The 24,962-nt window shown below is 41.4% G+C and overlaps 2 protein-coding genes across 2 annotated transcripts in view; one reads left to right on the top strand and one right to left on the bottom strand.

The window, feature by feature from the left end:
* Positions 1–467: 467 nt before the first annotated feature.
* Positions 468–22,215, bottom strand: BHMT (betaine--homocysteine S-methyltransferase). Its single transcript, NM_001133684.1, is given in 8 exon segments — positions 468–1,835; positions 4,737–4,965; positions 6,487–6,669; positions 12,602–12,749; positions 13,430–13,621; positions 14,604–14,722; positions 18,053–18,185; positions 22,106–22,215. Coding segments are annotated over 8 exon segments (1,221 nt in total). The 5' UTR covers positions 22,139–22,215; the 3' UTR covers positions 468–1,651.
* The window catches only part of DMGDH (dimethylglycine dehydrogenase), a 124,675-nt gene continuing 112,337 nt past the window's right edge, over positions 12,625–24,962 (top strand). The window contains exons 1-3 of the mRNA XM_063724443.1: positions 12,625–12,764; positions 13,518–13,630; positions 14,606–14,744. The gene's annotated coding sequence lies outside the window, so the exon portion shown is untranslated. The remainder of the gene's footprint in view (positions 12,765–13,517; positions 13,631–14,605; positions 14,745–24,962) is intronic.

The raw sequence follows: 24,962 nt of genomic DNA, 5'->3' as shown, positions 1-24,962 counted from the left end.
CCCAGGCTGGAGTGCAGTGGTGCAATCTCAGCTCACTGCAGCCTCTGTCTCCCAGGTTCAAGTGATTCTCGTGCCTCAGCCTCCCGAATAGCTGGGACGACAGGTGCGTGCCACCACACCCGGCTAATTTTTGTATTTTTAGTAGAGACAGGGTTTCACCATGTTGGCCAAACTGGTCTTGAACTCCTAACCTCAAGTAATCCGCCCACCTCCCAAAGTGCTGGGATTACAGGCGTAAGCCACCACACCTCGCCTATTTTTATTTTCTAGAATTCCCTGACTGGCTCTCCAGAAAGAGCCAGTAGGGCCTCTTTTCCTTTTAAATACTGTCACCTGCTCCTTTAAAATTCCAGCATACTTGTGAAGTAGGTTTTTCTTTTACATAGGTGAAGAAATTGAGGTATAGAGGTTTCATGTAAGACTTAGCAAGTTGTAGAACCAGGATAAGAATAAAATACAAGCAATATAGTCTCATTGCTCTTCTTTTTAATAGCTGAAAAGAATTACAATTTCAAAACAGCTCAAACAATTCAAGAATGTTTAGAAAGCAGCATGACCTCTTTTCTAATACACTGAGGGTAGTCATGTTTCTTCTAATAGTCTTGTATCTTCAGGCTTGAGCTTTTGTAGGAGAGTAGATATTAAATTATCAGAGAAAAATATCATAGTTCTCAATCTAGGAAACCGGGCTAGAGTTGGGAGACTGTCTACTTTTTTCTTATTATATTTTTTAAAAGCTACCAACTAATACAAGCTCACTCTGCTCAGCCTTATGGCCCAGAGGCACTAGGTGGATCCAGTGTTGACTAGGATGGAGAGGGCTGAAATATCCATCTCTCCTCCCTCCTCCCCATTGGTCTATGTCTTTTACTGGTAGAAAAGTGGGTCAGGAAACAGAAGAACTCTGGAACTCAGAGAGCAGGAATCTGGGTATTGGATATTTATTGATCAGGTCTCATATGACTGATCTACTTATAAGAATAAACTTAAACAGGATGGTCTCCTTATCTGAAGTGTCCTGTAGCAATATTTTTCAAACTGTGGATCCAAACCCAGTAGTGGGTCATAAAAATCCATTTGAAAAGTCTCAACTAGCATGTTTTATAAATGAAATAGAATGAAAAGGAATGGAACAGAAAATACTAGGATGGATCACACATTTAATTTCGACAGTAAGATGTGATGTGTTTTGCTGGGTCATTATATAAATTGTGTTTGTTACTAAGGGTCATGTTCAAAAGAACTTGGAAGCCCCTTTCCACAGCACTTTATCTGTCCCTGGCTGGTTGCTGAATCCTTTATGACAGTTCATGTCTCATCCTCTTTGCTAGCCTACCAACTTCTTCAAGTGGCATTAACATCTGAATTACTTTTCCTGTGCTGAAGTGATTTCCATAATACCTTACACAGGGTGGGTGCTTAGTGAACCTGTTCAAGATTTACTTTGTACTTATTTTGCTCCTAAGAAAATTTCTAAAACATACTTTAAAATTATCAAGTGCTATTTGTAATTCTATTTTGTCCAGGTAATAGCAATAATATGTATAGGATGGCATTCATGAAAGCACTGCTTTTTAACCCTCTTTTCCATATTTGTAGGAACTGTGGCCCAAACACCTAGAAATTCATCAAAAAATAGCTTCTATTGAGGCTACTGTAATTTGAATTTTTGTTTTTCAAAGAGCTCTTTCAGCTGCTGCTCAGTTGTGGCTTCTTTCTGCTGCATCAGCTCGGCTGTTCCTTTGGTCACTCCCCAGCCATCTGGCTTTGACATTGAAGGGTTGTATGGCCGGCCCGAGGCTATCCGAAGATTCTCCCAGTATTCCTTCCTGGCCCTGTGTGAACAAAACACATGACACCAGACATCAGACTCCTCCCCTAGCTTTGGTCTTTATGTCATGGAACCATTTAAAAATTATATAATATTTTAAATAATTTAATGCAGCACACAAAGTTGCCTATCAGACATTAAAAAGCAAAGGTGTCAATCTCAGCCACCTGTGTGGGCAGTCTATGGTTGTTTGGCTTCACCATGATTCCTGACTATGAATTTATATGCTACTGATAAACAATCATTTGCTTACACTTATCCACACATTAATATTTAACAGGAAAAGTATGACATACCATTAACACAGTGAAAAAATCATGTGCTCAGGGTACCTAAGCAGCACAGTAGCAACACTAGAATACCCGTGTCAGCTGCTGAACAGCAACACCCGTCAGCAGCAGGCTTTGTCTCCATCCATGATGCTGTGTTTTGATTAAAAGGTTACTGTACACTGTATTTTACTTTTGTAGATGAGAAGAAACATCAGAAGCAGTTGAGGGACTGGGATATTTCATCCATTCTGCTGGATGGCTTTTTACAGTGTTTCCTCCAGAGGCATCTGCCTCATTAACAATGGTTTTTGTCATAGAAGGTGCCCTTTGATGTAAAAACTGGTATGGTTTCTTGTTCTGTTATGAATGCACATTGAGAGAGCCATCTTTGGATTCTAAGAGTGCATCCATTAAAACACACATTAATCTGGACTAAAAATTCCACCCTCTCCCCTCAATCTGTAAGTCTAAAATTAGTTTGAATTTCTTTTTTGAGACAGGGTCTTACTCTGTCACCCTGTCTGGAGTGCAGTGGTATGATCTTGGCTCACTGCAACGCCTGCCTCCCAGGTTCAAGTGATTCTTCTGCCTCAGCCTTTTGAGTAGCTGGGATTATAGGCCTATGCCACCATACCCAGCTAATTTTTGTATTTTTTGGAGAGACAGGGTTTCACCATGTTGCCCAGGCTGGTCTCAAACTCCTGAGCTCAAGTGATTCGCCTGCCTCGGCTTCCCAAAGTGCTGGGATTACAGGTGTGAGTCACTATGCCCACCTTGAATTTCTTCTTTTAATATATGTACAGGGAAAATTTGGGATAGGAGTACTGTCTATTCCACTTACACTACCTGTCCTTCCTCACATCTTCATGAGCCAGCTGAGTTCACCTTGGTTGTTCTTCCCCAAACCCTGGATAACTTCTGCACCTCTCACTCTGCAGGCTCTACTTCTGCCCTTCTATTTCCTTTGCTTCCTTCTAGCTCAGGCCTCAACCTGTCTGCTGTCCCTCCTAGCAAGTCTTCCTCACATGGCAATTACAACTTGCTAACTTGCTAATCTAACCTTGCCCTGGGCTACCTGAGACCACCCAGGCTCCTCTTTGCCTTTGGGATGGGGTCCTACATAACTCCTGAGCATGAATAAAGAGGCTGCCTCCTCCTCCTGGAGGCATTCTCAAACTTCCAGTTTCTCAATGTGTCATTCTCTTTCCACTTCTCAGTGCTTTCCTGAGGGCTGTTCCTCTAGCAATGTAATTCCTCTTTCAGAATTCAACTCAGGCATCAGCTTTCTTAGAAATCCTTCATTCACCCTCCCTCTGCCTTTTGCCCCTTGGGACATTAGCTCAGACCCTGCACACCTATGCACATCTTCATCCTTGGACTTACTATACTCATTGGACATTACCTGTTTATCGTTCTGCCTGCTAGATTGCTAGCTCCTTGTTTAGCTTGCTACCTCAGCATCCACAACAGCATCTGACAGATAGCTGTGCTCCGTTAATAGCTGCTGAACAGAATGGAACTGCTACCTCTCCTTGGAGTGCCTGTCCTCTACCCGCTTCCTAGTTCTCTATATGGTAGAAGCCTATTGAGCCTTCAAAATCCAGCCCCAAAACCCTTCTTTTAAAATATTTTTCTGTTAGGCAGAGATAGTCATTCTCTTCTCTTGTTACTTTTCTATCCATACATCTACTAAAGCAGCTACCACAGTATAATACATTGGCTTTCGTATTCTTTTACCCAGTGGACTGTGAGTCTCTAATCCACGGCTTTTCATTTCTATATTCCTACTGCCCTTCCCAGTGCCTGACATAAATTTTTTTTACTAGTGTATTATTCATCTTCCCCACTGGAATGTAAACTCTGAGGGCAAAGACCTTGCCACCGTATTCCCAGCTCTGAAAATCATGCTTGATATAGAACAATCAGTATTAGCTATACTTAAGTGGTCCTTAACTCTTAAAAATCAATGCAATTTAAGATTATTGTGCACCACACTAATGGTGCTTTACTAGAGCACGAAATCACATTTCATTGCCACTTACATTTATTTACATTCTATATTCTTTTTTTTTTTTTTTTTTTTTTTGAGACAGAGTCTCACTCTGTTGCCCAAACTGGAGTGCAATGGCGTGATCTTGGCTCACTGCAACCTCTGCCTCCGGGGTTCAAGCAATTCTTGTGCCTCAGCCTCCCAAGTAGCTGTGATTATAGGCATGCACCAGTATGCCCAGCTAATTTTTTTTTTTTTTGTATTTTTAGTAGAGATGGAGTTTTGCCATGTTGCCCATTCTGGTCTCAAACTCCTGAGATCAAGTGATCCGCCTACCTTGGCCTCCCAAAGTGCTGGGATTACAGGCGCGAGCCACCGCACCCAGCCTATATTTAAAAAAAATTTTTTTTTTTAATTTTTCTTTTTCTTTTCAAAATCCAAAATCAGGCCAAATACATTCTATATTCTTAAAACAATCTCCAGAAATCACCTAATAAGGATGCTTTGTAAACATCTCTGGGAGAGAATTTGGGGATGACTGATTCTTCATCATCACACAACAAATTTGCTGCAGTCTTCTAAATGGCCTCACTTGAACATATTCATAATCTAAATTAGTTTGGGTTAGTAAAAAGATGCTTACCTTGCTCTAACCCAGGGTTTGGTGTGCATGTCCAAAGCACTTCCCCAGCTGCCATGTTTTTCTGAAGCTGGTGGCAAAAAGCCCCTTTCTGGGGCCAGCTCCTCTGCAATTGCCCTTATGTGGTAGGGCTCAAATCCACAGCACCCGCCAATGTACCTGATCCCCATGTTGTAGGCCTCTCTGGCGTATTTTTGAATATCCCATCTGGTGGCAACTCTGGGTTCCAGTCCTGTAATAAGTGGCATTATGCCATTAAGCATTATACATTCTTTTCATAAAAATTCAAGATAAATAGCTACAAGTATGTAATTTTCAATAAATGAATTGTTTTCAATATTCAATTTTTACATGTAAGAAAAAACTTTGCTACTTTGTGTTGTATGTTCACTTTTACATGTGTGTGGTATCCAGCCTTCAGGAGGGTTCCAAATGACCCCGGCCCTTTGATGTTTTTCTTCTTGTGCAGTCCCCTCTTGCATTATAACAGGGCTGGTCTGTGAGATCCATAGAATATGGCAGAACTGGCATGTGACTTCAGAGGCTAGGCTATACAAAACATTATGGTTTCTGCCTTGCACTTTCTTGGAGCACTAACCCTGGGGAAAGCCAGCTGCCATGTTGCAAGCATCACATGTTTCAAGCATGTTTTCCAGCATCACAGTGAAAAGGCCCATGAACTGAGGAACTGAGGCCCCCAGTCAACAGAGAGCAAGAAACTGACACTAACTCCCAAAAACCAATTAAGTGAGCTAGGAAGTAGATCCCCCAGCTCCCAACAGGCCTTCAGGTGATAATAGCCCTGGCCAATATCCGGACTCCAACCTCTTAGGAGACCCTGAACCAAAACCACCTAGTTATGCTATCCCTGAATTCTTGACCTGGAGAAACTGTGAGATAAGAAGTGGTTTTTCAAGTCACTACATTTTGCATTAATTTAATGTGTTATACAGCAGTAAGTAACACAAATGCCTTGCCTTTCTTCCTTTGTGGTTCCTCCAGAGTGGTTGTATTTTATAATATCTTACTTGTCTAAGGGTCCCTATAAAATATAGGATAGGGTGTAAAGACCTCAGAAGGAAATAGGAGGCTGGGCATGCTCAGAGTGGTCTCTGGCTTAATTTGTGAGATCAACCCACCCCCTCTTCCCAATCATGCTGGGAAAGTTTTTCCTTCTGCCTGGACTGCAAGTATCCCCTCACTTCATCTGCTTGGTCTCTTCATTAAAACTTGTTATACAGTCACTCGATGATGGTATCTTGCCTGCAATCCCAAAACTCTGGAGTAGCTGAGCCATATTAAAAATTGGAGAAAAGGACCTTAGAGATAACTGGTCTGATCTTATTTTCCCAATAAAGAATTTGAGAGCTAGAGGAATTCAAAGATTTTCCTAAGGTGACAGGACTTAGCAACAGAGCTGGAACTAGAACTAAATATCTGTTGATTCTCCCACGAAGGGCATCCTCACCAACCCCAAAGTATGACTCACTGGTTGTCTGTTTAGATGCTGATTCACCTCAGATTTTATATTTAAATTCAGAGATCTTTTTTGCTAGCCGGGACCATCCTTTCCTTCTGCTCTTCTCTAATACCAAGGGGCTTTCGGCTGCAGGGACAGAAACCAGGGACAAGACATGAGGAGACACTAAGCCATCTCTTCACTATGACAAAAGATCTCTGGGTATAGATTTACTTGAGTTTATATGAATATCAAATGAAGATATTGAGATGATTCATCAAATATTGGTCTTACCAAACGGGAATTCTGGGAGATCGATGAACCCCTGCTTGTTGCAGTCAGGAGTGTGGTAAGCCAAGGGCTGGCTCATCAGGTGAGCTTTCAGTCGGGCAGCCTCCAAGCCCTCCTTCATGAGCTTCACTGTTTTTAAGCTAATGGTGGGGTCAAAGTGGCAGTTCACACCAATGATGGATGCTCCTGTGAGTGGGAAGAACATGATAGACTTAGGGATGCACCAGAAACCAGCAGGGCCAGCTCTCCTGTCTTCATCAGGAATCAGGAAGTTTTTTTTATTTTTTGAGACACAATTTCACTCTGTTGCCCAGGCTGGAGTGCAGTAGCGTGATCTCAGCTCACTGCAGCCACCACCTCAAGCGATCAAGCAATCGTCCCACCTCAGCCTCCCAAGTTGCTGTGACTACAAGTGTGTGCCACCACGTCTTGTAGGCTAATTTTTCTTTGTTTGTTTGTTTGTTTTTTATAGATATGGGGTTTCACCATGTTGCCCAGGCTGGTCTCGAACTCCTGAGCTCAAGTGATCCAACAGCTTCCCAGACTGCTGGGAGTACAGGCATGAGCCACCACACCCAGCAGGAAGCTTTTAATTGGAATGATGAACTGGCTGCATAGCATTGGGTCCTCATTCCCCACAAACCTCTCTTACCTTTGAGTGAGAATGATTACTAGCAGGCAGGAAGTGCTTTCTGTGAAAAGCGCTTTGAAGAGTCTGGTATAATTGAAGTGTAATTTGTGCACATTTGGCTGTCCATCTTTTTTTTTTTTTTTTTTTTTGAGACACAGACTCTTGCTCTGTTGCCCAGGCTGGAGTGCAGTGGCACGATCTCAGCTCACTGCAGCCTCTGCTTCCTGGGTTTAAGTGATTCTCCTGCCTCAGCCTCCTGAGTAGCTGGGACTACAGGCGCACACCACCACGACAGGCTAATTTTTATGTTTTCAGTAGAGACGGGGTTTCACCATGTTGGCCAGGATGGTCTCCATCTCCTGACCTCGTGATCCGCCCAGCTCAGCCTCACAAAGTGCTGGGATTACAGGCGTGAGCCACCACGCCCAGCCCTGTCCATCTTTTAAAAAAAAAAAAATTATTAGAGTTTTTTTAAACTTCAAATTTTAGTAGTCAAACTTTCAACGTTGGACATTATGTTGCAAGCACAATAATTTTTCAACACTCCCAGCTGCTAGATTACACCTGTGTTTACCATACTGCTTACTTGAGGTGTAAATAAATATTCCTTTTCACCAGGCCAGCTTAATAAGTTCATTAGCCTTCTTGGGCATAGCAGCAAATGTAATTTAGAAAAAAGTTTTTTAGACATGTGTTTTCTAGAAGGAATTCTGTGTCTAGGATTAATAGTTTGGGGAAAAAGAATCTCAAAAATCCTTTGACTTCAGCTACTCAATGTGGTTACTAGCCTATCAATCATTTTGACAAGCTTTTACTTTACATTTCAGCCTCCCCAGACTCACAACTATATGGGATTGTCTTCCTACAGTATTCTTGTAAAATTTGGTGCTGTGAAGTTTGATTTAGTGAGAACAAAATATGTTTTAGATATTTCATTTTCTTCAAAAACTTTCTTTATAGTCATTATGTTCTTAACTATATTTGGACCAAAGATGATTTACCATAGCAATCACTAGACATGATTTTGGAAGTTTCCTCCTCCAGAAGATTTGAGAAGGCATCATGACATTATAATTCTTTTACTCTCTCCTCTCAAAGTGGGAGGAATTCCCAAACAGGACTTTTCTTTCCTTTTTTTTTTTTTTTTTGCATTTTAAAAATGGTGGTAAAATATATATCATGTAAAACTGGGCATTTTAACCTTTTTAAAAATTTTTATTTTTTTGTAGAGACAAGGCATCATTATGTTGCCCAGGCTGGTCTTGAACTTCTGGCCTCAAGCTATCCTCACACCTTTGCCTCCCAAAGTGCCGGGATTATAGGCATGAGCCCCTGCATCTGGCCCATTTTAGCCATTTTTAAGTGGCATTAATTATATTCACAATGTTATGCAACCATTATCACTATTTCCACATTTTTTCGATACCCCAAAGAGAAACTGTACCCATTAAGAACTAACTCCTTATTTTCCCCTTCTGCTAGCCCCTGGTAACCTCAAATCTACTTTCTGTCTCTGTGGATTTGCCCATTCTAGATATGTCATATAAACAAAATCATATGATATTTGTCATTTTGTGAGTGGCTTAGTTTACTTAGCATGATGTTTCCAAGGTTCATCCCTGTTGTGGCATGTTTGAGAACTTCATTTCTTCTTATAGCCGCATGATATTTCATTGTATGGATACACCACATTTTGTTTTATCCATTTACCTGTTGATGAACTCTGAGGTTGTTTCCACCCGCAAAAAGGACTTTTTTGGGCCAGGTGCAGTGGCTCATGCCTGTAATCTTAGCACTTTGCGAGGCTGAGGTGGGTGGATTACCTGAGGTCAGGAGTTCAAGACCAGCCTGGCCAACATGGTGAAACCCCGTCTCTACTAAAAGTACAAAAATTAGCTGGACGTGGTAGTATACGCCTGTAATCCCAGCTACTTGGGAGGCTGAGGCAGGAGAATCACTTGAACCCAGGAGGCGGAGGTTACAGTGAGCCAAGATGGTGCCATTGCACTCCAGCCTGGGCAACAGAGCAAAAACTGTCTCAAAACCAACCAACCAACCAAAAAGGACTTTTTTGGATAGACTCATGGCCTAGGATTTTGTATTTTGTATATAGAGATACCAAGAACAAGAGCAAGAGAGATTATTTCTGGATACAGCATGAGTGATGAGTGACCCCAGTGTTCAGCTCCCAGGAGCAGCAGAGCTGATGCCACAACCCATGGAATCCAGTGGTGAGTGGCAGGTGTCTTTGCTGTTGCTGGGCTGGGTCTGCAGTTTGCTCTTCATTCTTGTTCCAAGTAGGCCTCACTCCCCTTCATTCCTCGGAAACAGCTTTTGTTAAGGTTACCAATGACCTCAACCTTGCCAAATTCAGCAGCTGCTTCTCTGTTCTCATCTCACTGAAGCTCTCAGCAGTATGCAACCTAGTAGACAACTTCCTCCTTCATTGACACTCCCCTTCTCTTGGCTTCTGCAACTTCCCACACACTCTCCAAGTATTGTTTCTACCTTGCTGGTTTATTATTTTAATAAATGTTCTGTTTAATATTCTTTTTAAAAATGTCTTCATGTTCTGTGCTGTCTCCTCCTCAAGGCTAAATCTCTCAACTGGAGTGTTCCAAGATTGCACTGATTCATCTGTTCTTCCCCATTTAAACTTCCTTTTCTGTCCTAGGCTTTCAATACCATCTATATCCAGATCTCTCTCATATTCCTCTCTCTTACCCTGACCTTCCCATTGGGCTCCAGACTTGAATATTGTGGATATATACAAGTATCCAGAAGTAAATATACTTGTATGTGTGTGTATACCTATGTATCCAGAATATGTGTGTGTATATATACATATACTTGTATGTATAGATATACTTGTATATTTTATATATATATACACATATATATATATATTCATCAGATTGTGTATACATATACTCACAAGTATATATATCCACAATATCCAAGTCTGGAACCAAGTGGGAAGGTCATTGATATCAACTAAGCTATAAGCTGTTGAAGATCTTTGGCTACCCTTTTTTTTGGATGTTGTGCTGCCAGAGTTTCTCTTTCCTTGCTTAACTTCATTCTATTAATAAATTAATATGTTGGCTATTTATTGGATGTCTTTTAGGTGTAAGCCTCCTTGCAAGAGATTATAGAGAAGTAGAAATAAAGGACATTGTTCCTGACATCAACAATTTTATAATTTAGCACAGGGTTTTCCAAGGTTTGGTCCATGAAAATAATGTTCCATGATCAATTAAGTTAGGAAGTAGCTGTTCACTACATCACTTTCTTGGAGACTGGGAATATATGTGAACATATCAAAGATATTGATAAGTTCCACAGTAAAGATATCTGCCTAAGGCCGGGTGCAATGGCTCACACCTGTAATCCCAGCACTTTGGGAGGCCGAGGCGGGTGGATCACGAGGTCAGGAGTTCAAGACCAGCCTGGCCAAATAGTGAAACCCCGTCTCTACTAAAATATACAAAAAATTAGCCAGGCATGGTGGCGGGTGCCCATAATCCCAGCTACTCGGGAGGCTGAGGCAGGAGAATTGCTTGAACCTGGGAGGCGGAGGTTGCAGTGAGCCAAGATTGCGCCATTGCACTGCAGCCTGGGCTGCAGTGTGACAAGACTCCGTCTCAAAAAACGAAACAAAACAAGATATCTGCTTAATTTGGTTTAACACAGCATTTTCTAAATGTATTTAACCACAGAACCCTATTAACATTCTCGATGATTGGAAACTATAGACTGAAGATATTCTTTTTTTTTTTTTTTTTTGAGACGGAATCTCACTCTTTCGCCCAGGCTGGAATGCAGTGGTGCAATCTCGGCTCACTGTAACCTCCGCCTCCTGGGTTCACGCCATTCTCCTGCGTTCACGCCATTCTCCTGCCTCAGCCTCCCAAGTAGCTGGGACTACAGGCGCCCACCACCACGCCCAGCTAATTTTTTTTTTTTTTTGTATTTATTTTAGTAGAGATGGGGTTTCACAGTGTTAGCCAGGATGGTCTCGATCTCCTGACTTTGTGATCCGCCCACCTCGGCCTCCCAAAGTGCTGGGATTACAGGCATGAGCTATCGCGGACTGAGGATATTCTTAATGAGTGGTATAAATTGCAAATGTTATAGTTGCTGAGAGGAAAAAGTGATCACTTGGGGTAGGAAAAATTATGTAAGGATACATGGAAGTATAATAATTTGAACTAAACATTGGAAGATGGACTAGCTTTACTAGACAGATATTTATTAAGGACCTATTATGTGCTACATGCTATGCTAGACACAGGATACTCAGTACTGAACTAAACAGATAGTCTCTGCATTTATGGATCTATAATCTAGTGAGGGAGTCAACCATTAAACAGTTAAACAAATGAGGTAAGTGAGAAGTGCTATGAAGAATATAAACAGGATGCAGCGATATAAAAAACTAGCCATCTACTCTGTACAGAATGAGGGAAGAATTAGATGCAGGCCAAGCATTCATGCCAATTAACAGTGGGGATAATGAAGGCCTCCTCTGATCTTTCTACAAAAAGTTAACTTGCCTCTCCCCTAGTTGTTATATTTCCCCATGAAAAATTATGATTATACAATTTCGTCTCTAAATCTAAATATTTGTTATTCTTAATAACAAGTATGAAAGTTATTTTCATGAAAAATCAGGAGTTGGGTAAAAATCAGAGATTAAACAAAATGCTAGTCAAAATTTCTCTATTATACAAAGTGAGTCAGGCTCTTCCCCTGACAATTATTCTCTGGGTTAAAATGAGGCAGTTTCAAAAACAGTCTGTGGGTTTCTTCTAAATGAAATGAAACCCAATATTTGGAATGGGTTTACAATTATACAAAAGATATACCGGGTGGTCAGTGTCTTATATCAAAGGATTTTCTGATTTATTATACCAATTACAAAAAGCAAAACATATTAGTAATTTATGAGAATGAAAAACTTTGGCAAACAGGGCAACTAATTTAAAAGTTATTAACGTTTAAAGACCTCACTTGTAGATGTTAAACCTCCAGCTAGGGCTAGTTCTCCTTTCAAAAGCCTGGTGTGTGCATGTGTGTATGTGTGTGTGTGTATTTTTATTTTTATTTTTGAGACGGAGTCTCGCTCTGTCGCCTAGGCTGGAGTGCAGTGGCGCGATCTCGGCTCACTGCAAGCTCCGCCTCCTGGGTTCACGCCGTTCTCCTACCTCAGCCTCCTGAGTAGCTGGGACTACAGGCGCCCACCACCAAGCCCGGCTAATTTTTTGTATTTTTTAGTAGAGGCGGGGTTTCACCGTGTTAGCCAGGATGGCCTGTGTGTATTTTTAAAACTTTTCCTCTGGGATTCAATAATATCAATATTCTTACAAAAATAAATTAATGGCTTTTATGTTAACGAAAGTAGTATACACTGATGTGTAGACAGATGTGCACTAGTGTGTTCTTTTAAGACTTACTAATCACAAACTGATTGAAATCTATCATCACCTGCTTTCACCAGGCGCACTGCACACTCGCCGGGGGGCACGCCATGCAAATCTCCTTCCGGGCCAATGCACATGGTTGCTGCCACAGGTTTACCGGATGCTATCAAGGTTTCAACTGCCCACACAGCTTCTTCAACGTGTTCAAAATACTGGAATCAGTTAAGGTTAGAGTACTTTTAATCTCGTTTCTCCCAAAACATTTTTTTTTTTTTTTTTTTTTGAGACGGAATTTTGCTCTTTCACCCAGGCTGGAGTGCAGTGGTGCAATTTCTGCTCACTGCAACATTTGCCTCCCAGTTTCAAGCAATTCTCCTTCCTCAGCCTCCCAAGCAGCTGGGATTACAGGCGCCCGCCACCACGCCTGGCTAATTTTTGTATTTTTAGTAGAGACGGGGTTTCACCATGTTGGCCAGGCTGGTCTCAAACTCCTGACCTCGTGATCCACCCGCATTGGCCTCCCAAAGTGCTGGGATTACAGGTGCGAGCCACTGTGCCCAGCCTTTCCCAAAACAATTTGAAAACGTATTCTATTGCTTAAAAACTTCATTATTACTGTTTTCAAACTTTGAATTGTGATCCATTAGCATTTTTAAAACGAAATAGAATGATTTCTTACTGTAAATTGCAGTCAAAAAGTTTGAAAAACACCATATCAGATTAACTGAATCAAATTTAATAGAAGCCCTGAATTGGAAAACGATTTCAAAAACTAAATATTACTATTACTAGTTATGATTGTCACCTAACCCCACACGGTACTCTTGAAAGCAAAAGGTAGAGAAAATGTACTAGGTGTATTTGTCTTATCTTTCACCACATCTTTCTTTACCTCTGCAATCAAGAAGTCCACATTCTTCTTCATAAAGACCTCTAACTGTTGCAAAAATACTTTTTTGACTTCAGTTTCACTCTTGCAGCTAAGATATGAAGGTGTCTGACTCACTCCTCCTGCTACCAAAGCATCTCCTTCATCAGCCACTTGTCGGGCGATGTCGCAAGCAGCTTCATTGACTTTCTGCCCCTAAAATGGGTGAGTATATAAGACATCTAAATTTTCATGTGAAATTGAAATAAAATTATTATTCAAACATTCACATCTTAGTTGTATATTTACAGTAGTATCTTAGTCCAGAAAATGACTGTTATGGAATAGTTCAAAGCTTTACTAAGTTGAACAGTTTGCAATAACAATAACACTAATAATAGTGATAGTAACAATAAATATATATTATATATGACATTACATTATACCAAAGATGTGTGAGATGGTAAAAGTTTTTACACTGAAGGATGTTATCTGGTATCTTCCAGTGCCTGAGATGCACTTAGAAGAGTACCTAACAAATAGTAGTGGTGGTGATGATGATTTGCTTTTATGATTGAGAAGATTAAAATTAAATTTAAATACCTATAGAATTCAGGATGTTTTTGTATGTATATTCTCAATTAACAGATAAATGCATAACTAATAAGATATTTTCTAATTATTTAGACTTTAAAAGTTGTTTGTTATGCTCAACAAACAAAAAGCTCCCCAAACCTAGCACTGTATGTACACTTGTGGAATTTTGGAAACCTCAGCCTTGATGGGGTAAAGGGGTTGGTTCAACATCACAAAGTAGATATGGTTGAGTCAGGCATTATTCCAGGTTTACTGATTAATTATGCCTACAATCTTTCCTCTAGCCATGCTACATTTAAAAACATTAAGGATGAAAGAATTTGTAAGGTTGCCCAATTTACTCAGCAACTTAGTCAAGAGACTGGGAGAATCAGTAATCATTAAATACCTCTTCTTTCATCTGCTTCGCTAAATGCCTCTTTGTTAATTTTGGGGATTCCAGCTAAATAAAACCTAGGGCTGTTATTCATGCCTCTCATTTTTGTATTATTAGAAATAAAACAAAACTCTGAAGAGGTTGAACCCTTTTCTCTATGGGAGCTTTGTTGATGCAATAGGTCAACAATATCCTTCTAAAAGTCCCACGGCTGGTTTTACTCACAGATATCTTCTCTAAGACATAGTTGCCCCTGTTCTCCAGCTTGTCTTCACTCGCATAGAAGGTGAAGGTCTGCATGACGTTTGAGCCAGCTCTGAGGAACTCTCGATGAAGCTGGCGAACTGGGAGAGTGAAAGAGGAAAGGTATAATTTCTGTTTATTAACACACGATGTTTTCAAATGGCTCTCAGATAAACACGCAGGAAAACAACTTCTTGAATTTCTGGTTGCTTGGCATTTGCACATCTTAGGGGTAGATGAGAGGTAGATCTGAAGTCTCTTGGCAACTCCTGCCAACCTGCTATGACTAGATGAATGGGTGGGCAGGGGGTGCTCATATTCCTGTATTTGCTCATCTTGTTCATTGTTTATTTTGTTTATCATTCATTGATTATATTTGTGGATGGCACCCATGGACACAAGGATAAACAATCCATTATTCTGTCTTTGGACAACTTCACAGTCTGTCCAGAAATAACTGACTACAGCACTGCATGGCTGGGCTATGCAGGAAGAAGGGATCATTTCTACCCTAGACATGGGGCAAGGGGGCGAAGGAGGTCTGAAGATGAGGAATCATTTGAGCTGCACTTGGAAGAATTCAATGCTACTGCCAGGCAGAGAATGTGGGGAAGGGAATTCCATCCAGAGAGAATAGCCTGAGCAAAGATAATGAAGCAGGAACAGGCATGGCATTTGGGGGAATGACAAGTACTTTGAGTGGCTGGAGTTGATGAATCAGGGAAATATTTAGTTTTTAAGCAACTGGATGATGTGATTAATACAGTGTTTTCAAAAGATAATTCTGGTAGCATGGTGAAATAAGAATTGGAGCAAGATTTCCAAGCACAGATCCATGGATGAATGCCAAATGGCAAAGTTTGTTTGTTTGTTTGTTTTTTGAGATGGAGTCTCATTCTGTCACCCAGGCTGGAGTGTGGTGGTGTGATCTTGGCTCACTGCAACCTCCACTTCCTGGGTTCAAGCAATTCTCCTGCCTCAGCCTCCCAAGTAGCTGCGACTACAGGTACCTGCCACCACGCCTGGTAATTTTTTTGTATTTTTAGTAGAGGCAGGGTTTTGCCATGTTGGCCAGGCTGGTCTTGAGCTACTGACCTCAAGTGATCCGCCCGCCTCAGCCTCCTAAAGTGCTAGGATTACAGGCGTGAGGCCTCCAAATGGCAAAGTTTTATCAGCTGGAAGAAATATGGTGGGATTTTTTTCCCCATATAGCTAAATGTATTCAGTTTAAGAAATTATCATTTGTTTTAAAATAGCTGTCCTAAACTGTGGTTGCCCATTAGATCCCCTGCAAATTAAAATTATGGATCAGAATGTCAAATCCACAGATATTCTGACTTAATTGGTTTGGAGTGAGGCGTAGGCATCTTTCTTTTTAAGTTTCCCCAACCCATCTTTGTTTTCAGCCTTGTCAACAACTGCCATTGTAAGACAGTGGAAAAAAACTCCTTTTATAAAATGACTGTGAAACTTGGATGGTGGTTGTTTTTGTTAGGAGAATTAACTGGGCAAAGTAAGAAATCAGCATGCTATTAATATATCAGCTCCTGAAAATTATTTTGAAATTTCAGAGGTTTATGAAATCCAAAGGTCCAGGAGCAACTATATGACAGGCTAGGAAATTACTAGGACACTGAAGTTCTTAGTGGAGATGAGTCTATACTCATCTCTTGTATCCCAGATGACTAGTAGAGTAGAGTGCCTGGAACATAGAAACCTTGGTTTTTGTTTTTAAATAGATGAATACACAAGTGAAAAAAGCTTTTAAATTTTAGAAAATGGATTTGTAAGCTTGTAGACAAACATTTTCCATGATTTTTTAAATCACAGAAAGTTCTCAGTGGGACCTCAAAAGCATCCCTAAATTAGCAGGCTTCAAACTTGTTTTAATTAATTACAGAACCAATTAAAAATATAGGGAGTCCCATATATCAATCAGATAAACCCAGAGCTGCTGTGGCTGGAGAGGGCTGAAGGGCCTATATACTAGGTTTCTGGACACTAGGAATAAATGGTTTATAACTACAAAGTCCACTCACATGGTCCTTGGGTGGAGTTCCAGAGGTTTCATGAAAAAAACCCTGGAAATGTGTGCAAATTGTTATGTATAAATACATTTTACAGTGCACAAGGTCTATAAAATTTCATCAGATTTTTCCACAGGGCAGTGATCCCAAAGAGTTGAAGACAACTCCTCACTCTTGATTATTCATCGTGCTTCTAAAACTGCAGTGACTCTCTAAGTATGATCCATCTTAGAGTCACCTGGGGGCAATTATCAGAAAGGCAGATTCCTCAAACTCTTCCAGACCCCGATAACCTGAATTCATTGCTGAATTAAAGCTGCTTCCACTGGGTGCAAGAACCATAACTTTGGGCATAAACTTTAGCAAGAGAATGAGGCTGGTAATTTGAGTATCCTTTCACCTACTTTTTCCTGATCACAAGGTTCTAGGTTCATCCTCTAACCCATAATACAATAGGACTAGTCCCTTTTACTTAATGACATCACTTATACTAATTGATTACCTTCATTTTATGGCCTTAACTCCTCATTATATTACTTATTTTAAAATCATAGAAGCTAAATGTACATTGATACATGATTATATATGTACATAGCATAGTTGGAGATTAGCCTTATAGATTTAGCTTGAGAAATGCAAGTTTTTGAAATTCCACAGCAAACTCTAAAAGGTCAAATAAAATTCTGAAGTATTTCTTCAGTTGGGTAAGTTTGCAGCAAAACCATTTGGGGGCAAAATATGACCTGAACCAACATGAAGGTATTGATAAACATGTTTCAATTAGTAAGGGTAGTCATGTATTTTGATGCAAAAATGTATTAATGTGTTTCAATGGGAGCTGCTTCAGGGCCCAATGGGAGTGTTACATGATATGCTACATTTGTACTGTATTAACTTTCTAACATCCCCAGATTCTTGGATTCCAAGACACGTTTGACCCCACAATGTGGTTTGGACAGGGGACTGTGGGCCTGTAGCATAACCACTCCTTTCTTGTTGCCCAGAACATGAAAAAGTCAGGCCCAGGCACGAGATATATAAAAATGTTACAGGTGAAGTCCAGCTTGCAGGAAGACTCTTCAGGGGTTTCCATCAATTCTAGCTACCACTCAGTCTAAATTACAAAAGCACTGCAGATACACAAAATCATTTGCATAAAATAGCTCAAGCGATCCTCCTGCCTCAGCCTCCCAAGTAGCTGGGACTACAGGCATGCACCACCATGCCCAGCTAATTTTTAAAAAAACTTTTGAGAGACTGGGTCTCTCTATGTGCCCAGGCTGGTCTTGAACTCCTGGGCTCAAGTGGTCTTCCCACCTCAGCCTCCTGAGTTGCTGCGATTACAGGCATGAGCCACCATACCCAGCTCCTTTATGAGAACTTACAATAGAGCTCTGCACCAACCTGCTTCTGGGTGCTCCACAGCAGCTTCAGGAGTCCAGGGTCCTGCCTTTACGTAGCCCCTCTTCTCCAGTGCAAAGACAAACCCTCCATCTCCAATCACAATCTCTCCAGCATTTAAACGTTCTAGGATGCCCTAAAATTACAGATGAGGGAGGCAAAGGAGTTACTTGAGTGTTTAAGATAATTTTCTATTTTTATTACTTTTGCTAACATATTCTTGGAGATATGTGGTTATTTTAGAATTTTCAGAGAAAAATGTATATTTTATATATACATTTATGGCTATCTATAAGACAAACAACCAGAATGCTCATAAAATAAACATTTTTGTATTCCTTTGTATGTGCTGGGGGTGGGGGGGGGTCTTTCAGAACACGTTAAAGAGTATTGAAGAACACCATGGGAGGTGTGTTTGAAGAACTATCTGCTGAGGGATTAAATGAAAAGATTTTGTTGTAAATCCTCAAATCTGCACTTAAGCACAGATTCTTAAAATGGTAAATACTAGTCTTCTTACTCTATCAACAAACTAAAGAGAGGGTTAAAAAATTGTTAAAGAAGTTGAAATGGCATAGAATGCAATTTTTTTTTTTCTTAGAGACAGCGTCTCACTATGTGCCCAGAGGAACTTGAACTCCTGGGCTCAGAAGATCCTCCAGTCTCACCCTCCCCAGCAGCTGAAACTACAGGCTCATGCCACAGTGCCCAGCAACGCTATTAAGCCATTTTATTTTAAGACTGAAAAGGTGGCCAAATCACTCAAAGACTTCTATCTTTGGTGTTAAAATTCAGTTTCCACAACAGTAGCTATGCTATACAGTCCAGATTATGAGTGTGCACATGCTGTACTCTATGATGAGAACAAGGAAGAGACAACTAAATAAAGTATTTGTTGAATGATTTTTCAGCCCAATCTCCATACTTATTCCATTTACAATACTGTGCAGTAATCACCCTGGTGTTGTTCTATGGATAACTTCAGAATTAAGTATTTTGAAAGGGTTTTGTGAATTACAAAGTAATTCTCTAGATTAATAGATTTTTTGTAATTTCAAAGACCATAGACTTTAAAAATAAATAGTACCCAATTCAATTGAGATCTCTCTCTCATTTCACGAATGAGAAATTAAGACCCAGAGTCCCTGAGTAATTTATACATGGTTTTCCAGATGGGGAGCATAGGGCTTCCTGACTCTTTTATGCTTAGATAATATCTATATTTGATTTCAAATGGGATCGGGGGTGGTGGGACAGCCCTGAAAAAAACTGTATAGTGTAAAGGAATAACTTGGGACGTATTTACCCAGTGTGTTCCATTTACTACCAATAACAGTGGATAAAACAAAAGCTGACATAATAACAAGATTCCAGAAATCTGTGAGAGGCAGTCACAGGATTTTGCATCCCAATTCCTTGCCACCTTCTTAGAACCTCCCTCATTTTCATTCTCTTCCCCTCCACTGCCCCTTCCCATGCCATTTGGACAGCTGGTGCTCAGAGAGAGGAAACGATTGACATTTCACCAGACAGAAGCAAAGTGGTAGGATTATGCTGTGTGTTCCCTAATATACCTTTCAGATCAAAACATTTTCAAGCCATAATGTTGAAGCTTTGTTATCTTATGGGAGTCCATAAGATAACAAAGCACTACAAAAATATAAATGGCTCACACTTCATTTTGAAATCCAAATATTTGTCATGATTGCAATGTATCTAAATATCACATCTGAAAACTACAACTTTGATTATGACCTAATGAACAACAACAAATATATATATATACACACATATATATACATACATGCACATATATATACATATATACATATATACATATATACACACACACACACACACACACACATATATATATATATATATATACACTACTGCCAGCACAGTTACATAAAAAACATAACAAAGGTCACTTAAATGAGATATGACTTGCTACTAACTTTTATTTGGATAAAATAATTCACGACATTTGGGCAGTTAGCAGCTCTCATTGAACGTGTGTGTTTTCAAACTTTAGTATCACAACATTTTAATGTGCAGCATAGCTAAAGATCTGATGTTGGGTGGCAGGGTGGGTAGTGGTGATTCAATTACTATGCGGCTCATGCACTTGTTGAATGATTACCTCTGGAAATACTATCTCTTACATTCTATTGCATTTTAAAATTATCTAGACTTCAGGATTTTCTGTTCCCAAGCTACACAGACTTTTTAAAAAGTGGAATGTGCTATGAAAAAAATATACTGTTTTGTGAAAAAGTATTAGAAAACAGTATATGTAATATCAGCCCATTTTTGTCTAAGAAGTGCACATTTGCCTCAACAACAAACTAGCAGAATATACACCAGAATTTAACAGGCACTGTTCTTTGTGCTTTCCCTCATTGTTTATAATGAACATGTGCAAACTTTGTAACATTTATTTTAATTTTAAACTCAAATGTGTAGACATGTTATTGTCCATATATTGTTTTAACACTGACATATGCACGGAAACAAGTTACTAAGGAAACTGTTTTTTCCATCTTACATTCATCTGTTGCTTAGATAATTCTATAAAGATAATTCTTTAAAATGTTAGATTTTCTGAGTTTGAGTTTGGGGAATAAGTTAGACTTACGTGGCTATGAGAATGGGGACAAACAAAAAATATCTATATCTATATCTATAGGTATCATCCTTCCCAGTCTCTGCGGACTATTCATTTAGTACATTTAGGGACTGGTGAAATTCTCACCCTCCTTTGACTGGTGACAGTCCATAGTCCTTTGCCATCTCAACACCCACTCATGCCATCAACATGCATCCACGATGCTGCATTTAGAATCTGTAACCGAATTGACCTTCTTCCTTGTGTAGAGGTCTTTTTTATTTGGGAGGCCATCCCTTTAGAAACTGGGCACACCTCAGCTGGTTCTCCAGCAGGGCAGGCACTGGGATGAGAGCTGGCCCTTTCTCACTGTCCTTACAGCCCAGAGGATACAGTTGGCCTGGCCCCATCTGCCTCCCTACCATTTTCCGGGGGCCTCTGTCGTGCCAGGCCTGGGACAGGGCATTTGACCAAAAGGTCAAGTTTATTCTCTCCTCCCTCCATCCTCTCTTCCCACCTGTCCAGTCTCATTCCATGGCAGTCAGTCCATCTATCCATCCGTTCCCCAAATTAGAGGAAGGCCTACCATCTGGACTGAAAATACTCCTCCCAACAAGCCACTGGGAAAGCCAAGAGATGGACTTGTTCATCTGGAGCTGGAATTGGGTTTTACAATTTCATCAGCAGCCCTTCCTCAGTATCTTACAGCCACTCTGCCCATTTTTTCTTAAACCACGTTTTCGAGGCTGACATTTCGGATGACATTTTTCTGTCATCACGGACATCAAATTGCCTGTGAAAATCTGCAATCACCCAACCAGCGCCTGGGCCTTGGGTGCAGCGAGAACCCGGCGGGGAGGCGGCCCCGACACCCTCGGCGCGGGTCCAGGCGGGAAATGTCGGAGCCAGCGCCGCACACTCCTCCCTGTTCTGGGCGCGCCGGGTGCAGAGGGCGCTCGCGGCGGCCTCCGACACAGATGCGGAGGGGCTCCGTGGGGACGGGATATCGCGCCTGCGGGGCTAGGAGCAGTATCTCTGGGGAGTTTTCTGGTCTTGGGGTGCCAGATTCAGAAGATATTGAAAGGCTCGGAGTTCTGGGGACACCCAGCCGTCAGGGAGGGCTCAGAGCGTGCCTTTGGGTCTGAGGGGCAAGGATCACATAGATCTGGGGCGCACTCTGGTCCAAACTGGGCTGGGGCTGGAGGGGAGAGAGGCGCTCTGGGGGCGCTCTCTGAACGTGGGGCAGGAGTGGGGAGGCTCAGAGGCGCCTTGGGGTCCTGCTGGAGAAGTTCTGGAAGCACATTCTGGTCTGAGGCTGAGGGAGGGGAGGGAGTAGGAGGATGATGGGTCCCAGGCAGGGTCTGAGGGCCCCTCTGCGCTCCCAGAGGCTCTGGTACGGAGCAGGTGGGAGGGGAAGGAGAGCGCCCTCGGGTCCCCTGGAGACTCACCTTCTTGGCCTTTTTGCCCACAACGGGTGGCATCTTCGTGGTGTCCAGACAGGTGGTCGACACGGATGCGGACCGACTAGGCGAGCCTTCCCTCTGCGCAGCCCCGAGCTGCTCCGAGTCCGCAGCTTGCCTCTTTATACCCGCAGTTGGGCGTGGGGAGGGCCTCCCAGCCACCGCGCGGGCCAACACGGACCTTGGGCGGGAACACGCCCACCAGCCCTTCATCAGGCCCGCCTCCTGTTGGGAACCTGGCCCGCCAAGGAGGTAATCCAGATTGTTCACCCAAATGGGTGGAACCACCGAAAAGTAAGATAAGAAAAAGCCAGGTTGCCACTCGCTCAGATTTCAAACCTGCCTAGCGTCCCTTTCGCCTCTTGCACTTTTGCCCCGACCCTGACCGTCCTCTCCCTCACCTGGGATCATGCACCATGGCCCACTTAGGCTGCCAGAGAGGCCTCTGAGAAGTCCATTCGATGCTCAAATATTTGTCAAAGGCCAAGGCGTCAAGATTGTGGAATTAGGGGATGAAGTCCTGGAAGATCTTCAGCCTGGAGTGTGAGCTCCTGTGTGATATACATCCAGTATAACGGGACACAAATGCGGCTTTAATAGAGGAGTCCAATACTAACCCTGAATTGGCGGGTATGTTCAAAATTACCTACCTCTATACCCAAACATGCCTTGCAGTTTCTAATAATACAGTAGTTTCTAATAAGAATATGTTTGTAATATTTAACAAGGACAGACTTTTAACATTTATAAATGGAAGCAGAAATGTACTTTGAAGACTTCAAAATTCAGCATGAAAACGATATAAAAAGATATAGACATTAGAAGAACTGGAGGGAATAGAGATGTTAACAGTAGTTACCTATTGATGGCGGAATTAAGGCTTGTTTTCATGTTTCACTGTATTTCCAGAATATTTTTACAATGAGAATACATTAATTTTAAAATAATAAAAACATTACTTTAAAAAATGTACAGCATGGCCTGCACGGTGGCTCATGCCTGTAATCCTAGCACTTTGGGAGAGTGAGGCGGGTGGATCACCTGAGGTCAGGAGTTCGAGACCAGCCTGGCCAACATGGTGAAACCCCTGTCTCTGCTAAAAATACAAAAATTAGCCGGGCATGGTGGCGGGCGCCTGTAATCCCAGCTACTCAGGAGGCTGAGGCAGGAGAATCGCTTGAACCCTGGGGGCGGAGGTTGCAGTGAGCCGAGATTGTGCCATTGCACTTCAGCCTGGGCAAAAAGAGTGAAACTCTGTCTCAAAAGAAAAAAAAAATGTACAGCATGACAGTAAATAGCCTACAGAACAACGAAATATCTGAAACACAGTTCAGAAAATTTTACCCAAATAAAAGCATGTAAAAAAATTCTGTATGTGGACAAAAAACCTCCATTTCAACACATGCAGAGAAGAAAGTTACTGCAACACCTGATGAAGTAATACAAATTTAACTGCTAAAATGACATGTGTTTGAAATACAACTGAGAAAGTAAAAATGTCCTTTTGCTTCTAAGTATGTCAAGTTTAAAATGGAAAAAGAAATGAAAAGGAGAAAGGATATACTGTTATTCAAATGATCTATTATTTCATCGGCTCCTCCACCCCCAACTGAGATCTGGGGTCAGCAAGAACGAGACATGAGGTAAAGTCATTCTTCACAGTACCTAGATTAAACAAACAAACAAACAAACAAACAAACAAACCATGAAGGCATTGGCGTATCTGAATAGGTAACAGTTTAGTTAGTTAATGCATTAACTAGTTAAGGTATTCACCTGGTGAGCACTGGTGAGATGAACAGGTCTAGAGGGAGCCCCGCGGTGGCTGCAGGGAGCAGCCGCAGTCGTGGGTACCTGGCACTAGGGGGCGGTGTCAGCACTCTAACACTCAATAAAGGTTGAAAGCCGACGTTCCCAATTTCAGTTTCCTCAAAATGTGGCAAAACTTGGGAGAAATTTTAACCTAGTAGCATTAAATTTAGAAGTGAATTATGAATTTTCAATAGGTAATATAGACACATGGCAAAAATTTTACTTTTTTTTATTTCTCCAAGAAAAAACATGGCAAAAAAAATTTAGAAGCTTTTCCCCAGCTGCTGTTGCAGATCAAGTCCCCTCCCTGGAGGTAACCACTATTGCCTGTTAACCATTCTTCCAGAGGAATTTTATGCATACCTAAGTGTATAGATGTATATAAAAGGATTTGTACTCGAACATAGGGAATTTTCGTTTTTTAAAAAAATTATCGACTCCCAGCTTTTCCAGAATGATTTATAGGTGCAGTCAAAATATTTTTGTTTTTCCTGGGCCTCTCAATTTGTTGTCCTAACTATCCCATGCCCCTACCCCCAATTAGGTCCATTTAAAAAATTATTCACCTCCTATTTCCATAATAGATGATAATATCCACCATGTATGTAAAAGGCACTAAGCCTTTTACTTACACAACATTATTTACCCCACACAACTCTGTGAGGTGGGTGTCCCCTCTTTGTTCTCAAGAACCACGAAGTTAGGGAGTTAGAGGGATCATCAGCATGCTCCCTGAAGTTCCTTTGCCCCAGTCCCAGAGAACTAAGTCTGCTTGGATACCACTTAGGAAGTGAGGTTTTTTGCTTGTTTGTTTTTTTTTGAGACAGAGTCTCACTCTTTCGCCCAGGCTAGAGTGCAGTGGTGCAATCTCAGCTCACTGCAACCTCTGCCTCCCAGGTTCAAGTGATTCTCCTGCCTCAGCATCCTGAGTACTGGGATTACAGGCTGGCGCCACCACGCCCGGCTAACTTTTGTATTTTTTGGTAGAGACAGGGTTTCGCCATGTTGGAGAGGCTGGTCTTGAACTCCTGAC

The sequence above is a fragment of the Pongo abelii genome, chromosome 4, assembly GCF_028885655.2.
Source record: "Pongo abelii isolate AG06213 chromosome 4, NHGRI_mPonAbe1-v2.0_pri, whole genome shotgun sequence".
Classification (NCBI taxonomy): domain Eukaryota; kingdom Metazoa; phylum Chordata; class Mammalia; order Primates; family Hominidae; genus Pongo; species Pongo abelii.
The sequence above is the reverse complement of the archived record's forward strand: the minus strand, read 5'-3'. Positions and strand labels throughout refer to the sequence as shown.